The 12,902-nt window shown below is 43.6% G+C and overlaps 1 protein-coding gene across 1 annotated transcript in view; it reads left to right on the forward strand.

The window, feature by feature from the left end:
* TECRL (trans-2,3-enoyl-CoA reductase-like) overlaps positions 1–12,902 on the forward strand; it is a 72,277-nt gene that overhangs the window by 31,094 nt on the left and 28,281 nt on the right. Inside the window, exons 3-4 of the mRNA XM_009884016.1 lie at positions 6,437–6,481; positions 7,743–7,846. Coding sequence (XP_009882318.1) covers positions 6,437–6,481; positions 7,743–7,846 — 149 coding nt within the window. The remainder of the gene's footprint in view (positions 1–6,436; positions 6,482–7,742; positions 7,847–12,902) is intronic.

Raw genomic sequence — 12,902 nt, forward strand, 5'->3', positions numbered from 1 at the left:
AAAAGCATGCAAACTTCAGTCCAGCGAAGGTTGCAACTGTCAGCATGGTGATATCTCCATCTATTCCTATTTCTCAGAAGCATTTTTGAGAATGCTGAAACACACCTGCTGCAACCAAGAGAAACAGCACTTATGACCATTGCTGTTTAGGGTTGCTGTCGTGGTTTAACCCCAGCTGGGAGCTAAGCACCATGCAGCCACTCGCTCACTCCCTCATGGTGGGATAGGGGAGAGAATCAGAATAAAAGTGAGAAAACTCGTGGGTTGGGAGAACGACAGTTTAATTGATAAAGGAAAAGTCGCGCGTGCAAGCAAAGCAAAACAAGGAATTTGTTCACTGCTTCCCATCAGCAGGCAGGTGTTCAGCCATCTCCTGGAAAGCAGGACTCCATCGTGTGTAGCAGGTACTTGGGAAGATAAAAAGTCATCACTTGAATGTCCCCCCTTCCTTCTTCTTCCCCCAGCTTTATATACAGAGCATGATGTCATATGGTATGCAATATCCCTTTAGTGAGTTGAGGTCAGCTGTCCTGGTTGTGTCCCCTTCAACTTCTTGTGCATCACCAGCCTGCTTGATGGTGGGCTGATGTGAGGAGCAGAAAAGACCTTGACTCTGTGTAAGCACCGCTCTGCCATAACAAAAACTTCCCTGTATTATCAACACTGTTTTCAGCACAAATCGAAAACACAGTCGCATACAAGCTAATATGGAAAAAATTAACTCTATCCTAGTCAAAACCAGTACAGTTACAGACATGGGACAACTGTATTAGTTCAGCACTCACCTGTCAAGGAAAGACCTCGGCAGGTTTTCAGATAATCTGTATGTCGGTATGTCTTTCTGACTCCATATATTATGCACAAAACCACAATCCCCACACATACTAATATGTGAATCTTTCATAGCAATCTCTTCATATTGCTACACAGATATCAAAACTACTGTCTGTTTAAGGTGGCAGAATGTATTTCAGCTGTGCTCAGTTCACATGAGGAAGTGCTGTTACATTTGTCAGCTAATGCGTAACATTTTGTGATCGTATAAGGGACATTGGTGCTGCAGTGGTCCCCAGAATTTCCTGTATTTCTGCAAATTTAAACAACATGCTGCTGATGATTGATTATAGTAATTTTGTTGTTCATATCATCCTATTCATATCACAGCAGGTATTGCTTGTAATTATTAAGGATATTTGTTATTAGAGATGCATGGGTGGTTACATACAATGCGAAGCAAACAATTTAACTGATAATAAAATTAGCTGATCATGGAAAGTCAATCTGCTAATTATCTCCAAACTGTGTCTGTCAGCTCTGTTTTGCATTTCTTAGACTCCTCTCTTCCCAGCAGAATAGCTTTTGCAGGGCTGCATTCTAAGGAACACACCGAATTTCCCAGCAAGAGAGGTCTTCATCATGTTACAGCTTTGCTCTCATACAGGTTCGCATAACTTCAAAAATACTTTGTGACAAATAGGCATTTGGTTGTGTAACTTACTACAGAACAGGCAGCAAACTAAAGAATTTGAATGGAAGGTTTTTTATGAAAATTAATAAAAATTCGACTCACCCCTTCAATTTCATAACTATTAGAAAGTATGTAGTACTTAGATTTCTTAGTTGTTAAATTTTCAAAACCTCTTGTGATATTTAAGTCGTGGAGCACCCATTAAGGTTAACTTGAACCATGTAGATAGAGAGAGAGTACCTTTGGATGCTTTTAAAACTGCATATGGGCTTTTAAAACTGTCCTCAGTTCCTGTGATTGTCAGCTGATTCATTTACTGAAATTCTAGTATAAATGCAGTGAAAAAAAAGCCCCATGTGAGCAGCAGGACCAGTAGAACTTGGTTTTCTGTGTATCTTTGCATAGTGGTATTGACAGCTGGGCATGGCACCAAGGCTATCATTTTAGCAAGCATTTGGATGGTTGTTTAATAGCACTGCATCTCTTTATAAAATATCCAGTATTAATAGATGTTTTCATAGCTGGGTGTGGTCAAATGGTGGCTGTCAGTTTTTATACATCCTGTCAGTTTGCCTATGTTTTAATTTTTGTTTTAGATACTGGCAGGTGCAAAAAATAACCTATTCAAAATTAAATATTTTTCCTCATGTCCATTTTTTAAAACGGATTATTAAAAGTAAACATTGAGTCACTTTCCAAGAAAATACCATCCTGTGTTGCAAAATTATGATGCTTTAAAGGTAATAGCATTAAAATATTTTAACTGTTTTAAAATATATGTATAGATTTTTTCCACAAAGTCAGACCAGATACCTGACAGAGAAGCTGGAAAAAGGCAAAAGGCTTAAGACTTATCATGAATTGTTAACACTTCCAGACTAAAGGAAGCCTGTACACATAGAAGGAACATTGTCTGAATCATAACAGAATGAATCATAGAATTGTAAACCACTTTGGGTTGGAAGGGATGTTCAAAGATCATCTAGTCCAGCCCCCCTGCCAGGGGCAGGAACATCTTTCACTAGATCAGGTTGCTCAGAGAAGAAGAATGATGTTGATGACACTTACAATCAAGGAGTTTGTGAATAACTTTTCAGCTGAGGAACAGGCAAAACTTTCAGGTGCCTATGTGCATGCAGTTGGTGGGTGACTGTATTAAAGTCTGAGACAAACATCCGTCAAGAGTACGATAGGTCAGGAGGGTAGAAATAACCAAATAGGAGATGGAAAACCAGGAAGACATTTCAATAGCTGTTCAAACATGCTGCAAAAAAAGGAACCAAAAGTGTTCTACACAAATGCTAGAAATCTAAGAAATGTGATGGAGGAAACACAATATTTGCTACATATCAGACCATGTAATATTGGCTAAATAGACCTATAGTTTGAACCATGATGGCCATTCTTATTTTCTGGTGAGCTTTTTCTGCTTTTTCAAGTCAAAAGTGGTCTGGGATATAAGTGGGCTGAAATATTTTTACAACTTTTTTCCAAGTGTGAAATGCATAGCCAAAACCATAACCATAAGGGAGCTAAATAGCTCTGCTGATCACAAGGAATATGCAGGGATTGTGACCAACTGAGTACCATGTGGCTGAGCTCTGATGCACCATCACAATGTCAGAAAGTAAATAATAATACATGCCTGATCTTAGATGCAACAGGAATTAAAAGATAAACTTCAGTCATGCATGCTCTTGGATCGCCATGAATCTCTGCGGGAAGCACCAAGGGAAAGTGTTAATAGGAATAAACTGGGAAGTAAACCCTACTAAAAAAAAACAACCCTGGAAAAGAGAAACCCTCCAGCTTTAGAGTGGAAGCAAGGGGAGGTTTGCCAGGTGTGGGAGTGCAGAGAGGCCTTGGAGTGCTGCACACAGCTGCAGCTGTGTCTCTGTCTTTAGTGAGTGCTTATTTACTCTGCCTGGGAGCACGCGCTCTCCACATGTGCTTCTGAACTGCTGATGGCAGGTGAAGCTTATCTGCTAGATAGCACTGGCTCTAGGTATCCAAGAGAGCCATCAGCCCCCTATTCTGACAGGCAGTAGCAAGAATTAATATGATAATTAGTCACTGCATTTGGCTTCTTTTTGCTATTAAAAGAAAGAAGCGCCCTTCTATGGGAGTGGTATGGATGTGTCTTTGCCAGAGCCAGGCTGGATTGGAATGGCTTCCTGCATTGCCAAATAGAAATCTAGAGCTGTCCTAGAGAGAGCTCTGGAGAATCCCTGTGGAAAACATCCTGTCCAACCTGCTGTAGATGACCCTGCCCTGGCAGAGGGGTTGGACTAGATGATCTCCAGAGGTCCCTTCCAACCCTGACCATTCTGTGAAATTGCTGACAAGCAGGGACAGGGTCCCCTTGGCTCACTGCTGCCAAGTGGTGAGCAGGCAAATCTCTGATGCCTAGGAACGTGTGGGGTCTCCTCTCTCTGAAATGAGTCTCATCAGGCTGGAAGAGCAGACCAGCCAGACTCCTGAGACCCCCCAAGGAATAAAGTGGGGTTGCACTTCTCTCCAGAAAGCAATGCTGTTTTTTTCAGGACCCCAGGCAGCAAAGACTTGGGAAGAGCCTTGCCAAAGTCTGCTGCCAGTAAAGTTTGAAACTGGGGAAACTTTCATGTTCAGACTAAAACCAACATGCTTACAAATAGAGATGTCTTTGCACTTTGTCCCCTAGTCCATTTGCATAGCATTTCCACTTTACATTAGTTAGTAGGCCCCCACCAATACTAAGAGCTGGGAAGGAACGTCCTGACAGCTAATTCCAGGTCCCTCCAGCAAAATACACACAGCACCCCAAGAATGGTCTGGAAACCAGAGAGACACAGCGGTGTTTTAACAAGGTCACTGCAGAGAAGCAGCAGCAAAGGCACACTTCCATCTGTCTAAATCTTTGAGTATGTTTGAACATAATCGTGTACTGAGGCTAAAGGACTGGAAATGTGGGATGACGTGCTTAGATGCACAACCTCTGTTTGCCCTTGTGAAGATTATGAGCCATACCTAAAAGCGCACTGCCACAGGATGAGGTAAATTGGCTTTTATTGAAACATACTGTAATATGAAGCGGGACGGGGGGGAGAGGGGGGGCGCTGGGGGGAAGATTCCAATTTAACACAAGTACATTGCATTTCAGGCTCCCAAATAACTATTGATATCTGCTGTCCTGGAGCAAATCACATCTTCCTTGACAAGCCAGACAGCTGCTCTTTCTCTGTCTTCCTTTTGTTATCTTTAATAGCCATGGATTGTTGTGGTACCTTGAAAAAAATGTTTGCGACTTCCTTGATGGATGTTTCACCTCCTGCCATTATCCCTGGTTCATGGGTTCATCTAACGCCTGTTCTTGCCTACACAACTCAGACCAAGTGCTTTTGAAATGAAAGTGTGCTGGGTGCCAAGGCACGGTGGGTGCAGTGCACATTGTGTACGGCTCCCCTTCCCCTCCGGCTGGCAGTCGGTGGGGTGAACAAGCTCTCTTGATCATCCTGAAATACAGCTAAGGTAGAAGCAACCTCTGGACCTCATCTGGTCCAGACTCCTGCTCAGAGCAGAGCCAGCTTTCAAGTCCTGTGAGATTGCTCAGGGTCTTCCCCAGCTGAGGCACGACTTCATCCAGGGAAGTAGATCCCACAGCTTCTCGGGGCAAATGTTCCCACATTTGATTACAGTCATTGTGGAGAATTTTTTTCCATTTGTTTAAGGTACGGGAATACTGGTATCTTAAATACAGGAATACTAACATTTGTAAGATAGGTCTAAAGAAAACCGTGGCTATATTTGACGAATTTCACCCATACTTTGAATTGAAAAGACAAAGCAAGTCTCTTTCAGGCCGTCCTAAGGTGTGTCACAGGAAATAAAGACAAATGTGGTACAAATGTCTGGGGGTGGTGATAGTGCAGCTGTTCCCTTGCTTTCCTCTGTTGGACTTTGCTGCCCCCAAATCTCAGTCAACACCATGGACTGTGTAAGGTCTCCCCAGGCTGCTCCAGGTCAGCCCTAAAATGTGCCAGGTCAGCCCTAAAAACCTGCAACAGCAAACCTAAGTGTGTGCGTGGGTTAACCTAAGTCACTTGTCTTTGTGATGCAAAGGAGGAGTGCTTATATTATCCATTCAGCCAGCACAGTTGTAGGAGCACAGCTTTCTGAATACAGGTACTACAAAGAGCTGGACTAGTTAACAATTAGAACAGCCACCATTCCTTCTGCAGTCTTCCGGTGGCACTTACCCACTTGCCCTGACACTGAGAGAAATCAGTGCAGCTGGAGACCTGTACCTGTTTGAACAAACTGACAGGTCTATGTCCACAATCATCAAAGGGCAACTAATAACAACTGCCAACTGCTATCATGCATTTAGGAGCAACCTTTAAACTAGACCATTTAAAAATCTGCTTCTAGGGAACATCCTTAAGTTGATGGGTATTGTGGAAGTCATACATACCCCAGTATTAGCTACCCCAGTGCTTCTGCTTTTTGTGTCTCTATTTGCCTGATTAATCCATGATTCAGAACTAATGCTAGCTGCATGTCCCTAATAAGCTTTTATATTCCTAAATGGGAAAAAACACCACCTTTGGACCAGACTGTAGAACAAGCATGATTTTGGAGGGAGGGACAAGGCTGACACATTTAGTATAGAGTTCTGGCAAATATAGTAATAAACAGGGTCCTCTTTATACTTCCCAGTGGTGTGTGCACATGCCCATTTTTCATGCGCTGATGGAGCATTCAGCACCGAGATTGACCCTTCCAACACTCAAGTGGGGAGAAGGGATTTCTGCTCTACCACGTGCATTGTGTTCTCCTCCTAGCTCTCTTGTATTCTCTTTGTATAGCTGAGACTGAAAGAGAGGATTTTTTTTAATCTCACATTTGTAGCTATCAGCTAAAAAGAATACTGACAGAGAAATTTAGAACCTCCACCATGAAATTAACAGCCGTGCTTTGTGATTTGCACAGGTCCCCAGTGGTATCCTTCCCGTGTTGGTCTGCAACTAGAACGCAGTAAGTATTCCTATGGTTGAATATAGCTACCTAATGTATTACTAATCCTCTGACAAGTTCTTCTCCTAACAGTATTTCTCTCTATATATGTGTTATTGGGTGAACTGTTAATTTTTCATTTTTTGATATCAATGATTAACTAACTAGCTTTCTCATTAATAAAGGAATCTCATGGTTTTCATAACCACTGAGTAAAAATCCTTCAGAATACAGTATATGATCAAATAATGAAGACAAGGCAGTTTTAACACCATTCACTCACTTCCCTCACTCACTGTGTTATCCATTTTAATACTTGCTCAGAGCCTCATCAGGAGATGCAACTGGCTGCAGGAGGCAGGCCCTTTTTTTTGTGCCAGTAAACCAGTTCTTGGTGGACATGGCAGCGGGAGATGCAGATGCTACAGGCTGCATGGCATTTGGACGTGTAGGATTGCAGAGCCCTAGAAATGAGGGCTCAGCACCTGGTGGAATTTAGCACCCTACTGACTTAAACAGCCAACAAACATATATTGAAAGGGAGACACAATACAAAAATTGGAAAAGAGAAAAGAAGTGTTGCAGCCATGGCAGCACCCCATGCCAGTGGCTGTTGGGACTGTCTAATATCCAACTCACTGCCTCTATAAAAAAAAGAGAATCAGATATTGCATTTTTATGTCTCTACCTGTACACTCTAGGTCCATTAGTACTGGAAGCAGATGCCTCAGAATACTGTGAAAAGTAATGTAATGCTCAGATACGTCTGGTCTGCCTAGGTCAGACAGCTTACAAAGAAATCTTGGACTGCGGGCCTTTGCCCAAGAAGTTGCATTCATCATGATGGTGGCACCTACTGTAAAATAGCCTGAGAATGCAAATGCTTCAGCAAAAGATATCAGTGAGGGAGACACTGCATAACATCGACTTTCCCATTAGTCTTGGAAGACAGAACAAAAAGTGCTCTATGAAATTGTCTGTGTGATTGCATGGCATGTCTCTAATGGTCTAGATTAACAGAGATAGCATCGTAACAATTGGTATGCACTGCTGCCCAGTGTCATGTCAGCCTAATGCTTTTGTTAAAGTGAGAGGAGAATAACTCTCACAGAAATGCTCTATGTTTCTAAGCTGGAGAATGGGTACCAAGTCACCAAAATAAATCAGAATACAAGCTGGGCCTACATCTTTACCATTAGCAGGGCAACCTATGCATCATGCTGCACCTCTGAGAGGGTGCCTGTTGTTCATGCCATCTTGTCTTCCCTTTTTGTCATTACAGATGGGCCCTATTTGAAGGATTCTGTTAACATTCAAAGCCTTGCTGTTTCCTCCATCATCACGCTATATTTTACAGACCTGGGTCAGCAGGTCGGTTGGACCACAGTAAGTATGTCCTTGTAACAATCAACATGATACATCTTAATGTACAATGTGTTTTAGCATTAAATTACTCCAACTTCCTCAGCCTGTCCTTCTCTTTGTCAAATAGTGTAATTATCAGCAGTCAAAACAGAATTAAATGGATAGTGAGCCAAGTTATCAATGTGCTAACGCTGACATCCAAGTAAAGATTAGGAGGTGGACATAACAATATTGCCTGAGGAAAAACAAATCAATTGTTAAAAATAGTTTTAGCTTATCTAGGGTTTATATGCCTGTGCAGGACCTGTAGCCAAATACACTTATTTGCAGCCAGGTTCCTCCGCTTTGAAGGTGGAAGAAAAGAAAAAAATGTATTTCTGGTAATCCTGTTACTAATGCAGGAAAATTACTGGATGGGAATATCTTACCCTTTCACACCTGACGAACAGTTCTAAGAGAGTGGTGAGGCCAAGGATTCCAGGCCAGGATACCCAGTCACATTCAGAAGTCACAAAACTTTTGAATCTCTGTGTAAAACAAAAGCATTTGTCATGAGCAACAATACCTGTATTACGCTGTGGGTAGAACCATGGTCTGCTTTTACTTCTGGTCTCAGCTTCACTTGAGTCACTTTCCTGTAAGCAGTTGTTTAGAAGGTCAGGGTGGTGGGTAGAGTCAACACGTTCCACCCAAACAGGGTTGTGGGGAACTCTAACCTTATGGGCTCATCTGTGCAAGGAGGAAGTGAAAGAGTCAATTGTTTCACAGACCAAAGACAGAAGACAGCAGAAGGGTTTGAAAGGACAGTGAAGGAATGGGAGATGAAGAGACCTTTTCAAGGTCCTGCAGCAGGCATGGGTGGTGGGGCTGAAAGTAGTCTCACTACTAGACTGACACAGCTTTTGCTGTCGTTTGCATGTACTGTGTTAGATGGAGTAGGACACAGTCCACATCTGTATGTTGGGTAACAAGATTCCCAATTTCTGCAGTGAGAAACATGAGTAAGGTAGAACTACAGTTCTGAAAGCCATAAAAGCCATGATGAGACTATTCATAGCAACGGAAAACAAACCACCAATTGCTTGCAATTCCTTTGAAGCAACTGAGTTTTGCTAACTGGCATGATGGCTGTAGGCCAAATTATTAGATTCTTACCTCAGGTAGCCCACAGATCCCATGCTGTTCATATGGCGTGACCAAAAGGCCCACCAACAAGCCACTGTCCTTCCTTGGCTGTTCCTATATGGATGGAGCTTGTGAGTGTCAGGTCATTAGCTTGCAGATGATAGTACCAGTTCCTCTCTCCAGCAGGCCACTATGGAGAGATAAGGTCAGCTCCTTATGCACGTGCATTTCTCTCTCTCCAGGGAAGCAGATAGCCCCTAGCAGCAGAAACTCTGGGAGGTTTTAGCCCATATGAACCAGAACATGACCTATATCTCTCCTTCTCAGTTCTAATAACAGGACCCAAATCCCCAGGTGCTGACAAGCAGTTTACTTCAGTGGAGTTAGAGTAGTTCACACTGTGTGACCTACCCATAGAAGTCTGCGAGTTTACCAAGGCTGAGGCTTTACCCCACTGATGCCCATACTGATTAATGACCTACTAGAACTAGAACATACTGATTAATGCTAGTTGGGGTCCTGTTTCCCTGCAACCCATCCCACCACCTCTCAACTGTGAAATTTCCTTGCAAAGCAAAATTGTGAATAGTGCAGTCTCCTGTTTGCTACAACTAAGTAATCTGCAAGAACCTTATTTATTCTCTCCTTTCCTGGTGGTTTATGTAGCCTAAGACAGTAACATAACTAAAGCTTAATATCCCATTATAAATAGTGCAGTTATGACTAGGCGTTGATACTGAAGGCAGTGGCATTTTTTCATGATTTAATCTGTGTGTGCAGAAAGTTGTCTCCACAAGTTTCTGAATATTCATCTTATCCCATTCTGTTCCATATTCTAAATTGCCTCCATTCTCAGTGGGAGAAATCTTCTTCCTAGCCACATCATTTAAACAGTCAAGAGATTTTTATATTGTAGCTAGTCTATAGCAATAGATAAAAAGTTCATAGAAGATTGTATTCTAACAACAGCAATTAAGAATGTATTTGTACACAGGATGTGTAGTTTTACTGCCATTTTTACTGTGCTTAGCGCTCCCATGTCCCCATCCCCCTTGATGCCCTATCAGATTTATGCACACAGTGAGGGATGCTTCTGATTGAAAGGGTTGACATTTAAATGAACAAGTCACAATAAAAATATTTTTATCTTGTCAGCAAAATGACAGCTGAGGTACAAGGGGCCACATTCAGGTCTGGACTCCAAAATAGACACAGAAGCACATGAAGATATGTTGGTGCTTCAGAGGTTGATGTATTGGGCATGGATCTGTCTAGGGAAAAACTAAGCACAGAAGTGGGTCTTCTGGGGCTTTGCAACCTTGTTGAAGATCACGCTTGAGATGCTCACCTGAGGAGCAAGAACACTAAGACCCTCAATGCTGGGGATGTACACAAAGACAATGAGTCCATGTTTTTTTAAAGGGGAATGCGGTACCCACCTCCACCTCCTGGGATTAGTACCCTCTCCAGGCATGTTGTAAAATAAAAGATGCTGCTGTTGGTTCCCAAACAAATATCTTGAGTCCCTAAGTCTAGGACCATATTTCTGAATCAAGAAACCTCAGCTTCCATTTTGGAGCATGCACGGTCTCTGATCTACAGTCCTTGTCACACTCCACCTTGGTGGCTCAAGAGTTTGTTGTCTCCTGTTGTCTACTCATTCCCTCTGTCAGAGGGTGCTGCTTTGCAGGAAGGATGTTTCCTTCTCATCCTCAGCCTTCTTAAAACATAGTTGCACAGTGACCGAAAAATTTATAGTGTTTTGTGCTGTGAAAGGCCAGACATCCCCTGGGCTCATGTTACACCACAGCTCTGAGATTGATTGACCAGATTTCATAGAATCATAAAATCATTTTGATTGGAGGAGACCTTTAAGACCATCAAGTCCGACTATTAACCTAGCATTGCCAAGTTACCACTAAACCATGTCCCTAAGCACTACATCTACACACCTTTTAAATACCTTCAGGGATGGTGACTCCACCACTCCCCTGGACAGCCTGTTCCAATGCTTGACAACCCTTTTGGTGAAGAAATCTTTCCTAATATCCATCCTAAACCTCGCCTGGTGCAACTTGAGGCCTTTTCCTCTTGTCCTATTGCTTGTTACTTGGGAGAAGAGACCTACCCCCTACCTCACTACAACCTCCTTTCAGGTAGTTGTAGAGAATGATAAGGTCTCCCTTCAGCCTCCTTTTCTCCAGACCAAACAACCCCAGTTCCCTCAGCCGCTCTTCAGAAGACTTGTTCTCTAGGCCCCTCACCAGCTTTGTTGCCCTTCTCTGAACATGCTCCAGCACCTCAATGTCTTTCTTGTAGTGAGGGGCCCAAAACTGAACACAGTATTCAAGGTGGGGCCTCACCAGTGCCGAGTGCAGTGGGACAATCACTTCCCTAGTCCTGCTCACCACACTACTCCTGATACATGCCAGGATCCTATTGGCCTTCTTGGCCACCTGGGCACACTACTGGCTCATATTCAGCCGGCTGTCCATCAACACTCCCAGGTGCTTTTTCCTCTGGGCAGCTTTCCAGCCACTCTTCCCCAAGCGCCGCATGGGGTTGTTGATCCCTCTGTAGAGCCTTCCTACCCTCAAGCAGATCAATGCTCCCACCCAACTTGATGTCGTCTGCAATCTTACTGAGGGTGCCCTCGATCCCCTCGTCCAGATCCTTGATAAAGATATTAAAGAGAACCGACCCCAGTACTGAGCACTGGGGAACACCGCTTGTGACCGGCTGCCACCTGGATTTAACTCCATTCACCACCAGTCTTTGGGTCTAGCCATCCTGACAGTTTTTAACTCAGCAAACTGTACGCTTGTCTAAGCCATGAGCAGCCAGTTTCTCCAGGAGAATGCTGCGGGAAATGGTGTCAAAAGCTTTACTAAAGTGTAGGTAGGCAACATCCACAGCCTTTCCCTCATCCACTCAGTGGGTCACCTTGTCATAGAAGGAGATTGAGTTAGTCAAGCAGGACCTGCCTTTCATGAACCCATGCTTGCTGGGCCTGATCACCTGGTTGTCCTGTACATGCTGCGTGATAGCACTCAAGATGATCTGCTCCATAATCTTCCCTGGCACTGAGGTCAGACTGACAGGCCTGTAGCTCCACGCATCCTCCTTCCAGGCCTTCTTGTAGATAGCTGTCACAGTTGCTAGCCTCCAGTCAACTGGAACCTCCCCAGTTAGCCAGGACTGCTGATAAATGATGGAAAGTGGCTTGGTGAGCACATCCATCAGCTCCCTCAGTACGCTTAGGTGGATACCATCCAGCCCCATAGACGTGTGTGCATCTAAGTGGTGTAGTAGCTCGGATTTCCTCTTGGATTATGGGGACTTCATTCTGTTCCCCATCTCTGTTGTCCAGCTCAGGGGGCTGGGTACCCAGAGAATTTTGCTCTTAAAAACTGAGGCAAGGAAGACATTAAGTACCTCAGCCTTCTCCTCATCCTTGGTCACTGTGTTTCCCCCTGCATCCAACAAAGGATGGAGATTCTCCTTAGTCCTCCTTTTGTTGTTAATGCATTTATAGAAACATTTTTTATTGTCTTTTACAGTGATAGCCAGATTAATCTCTATTTGGGCTTTGGCCCTTCTGATTTTCTCCCTGCATAGCCTCACAAAATCTTTGTAGTCTTTCTGAGTGGCCTGCCCCTTCTTCTGTAGGTCATAAACTTTCCCTTTCTTCCTGAGTTCCAGCGAAAGCTTTCTCAGTTTAGCCAGGCTGGTATTCTTCCCCAGTGGCTCATCTTGCAGCACATGGGGACGGCCAGCTCCTGCACCTTAAATATTTCCTTCTCGAAGAATGTCCAGCCTTCCTGGACTCCTTTGCTCTTCAGGACTGCCTCCCAAGGGACTCTGTCATTCAGTCTCCTAAACAGGTCAAAGTCTGCCCTCTGGAAATCCAAGGGGGCAGTTCTACTAACCCCCCTCCTTAATTCTCCAAGAA

Source organism: Charadrius vociferus, unplaced genomic scaffold (assembly GCF_000708025.1).
Source record: "Charadrius vociferus isolate BGI_N301 unplaced genomic scaffold, ASM70802v2 scaffold4, whole genome shotgun sequence".
NCBI lineage: Eukaryota > Metazoa > Chordata > Aves > Charadriiformes > Charadriidae > Charadrius > Charadrius vociferus.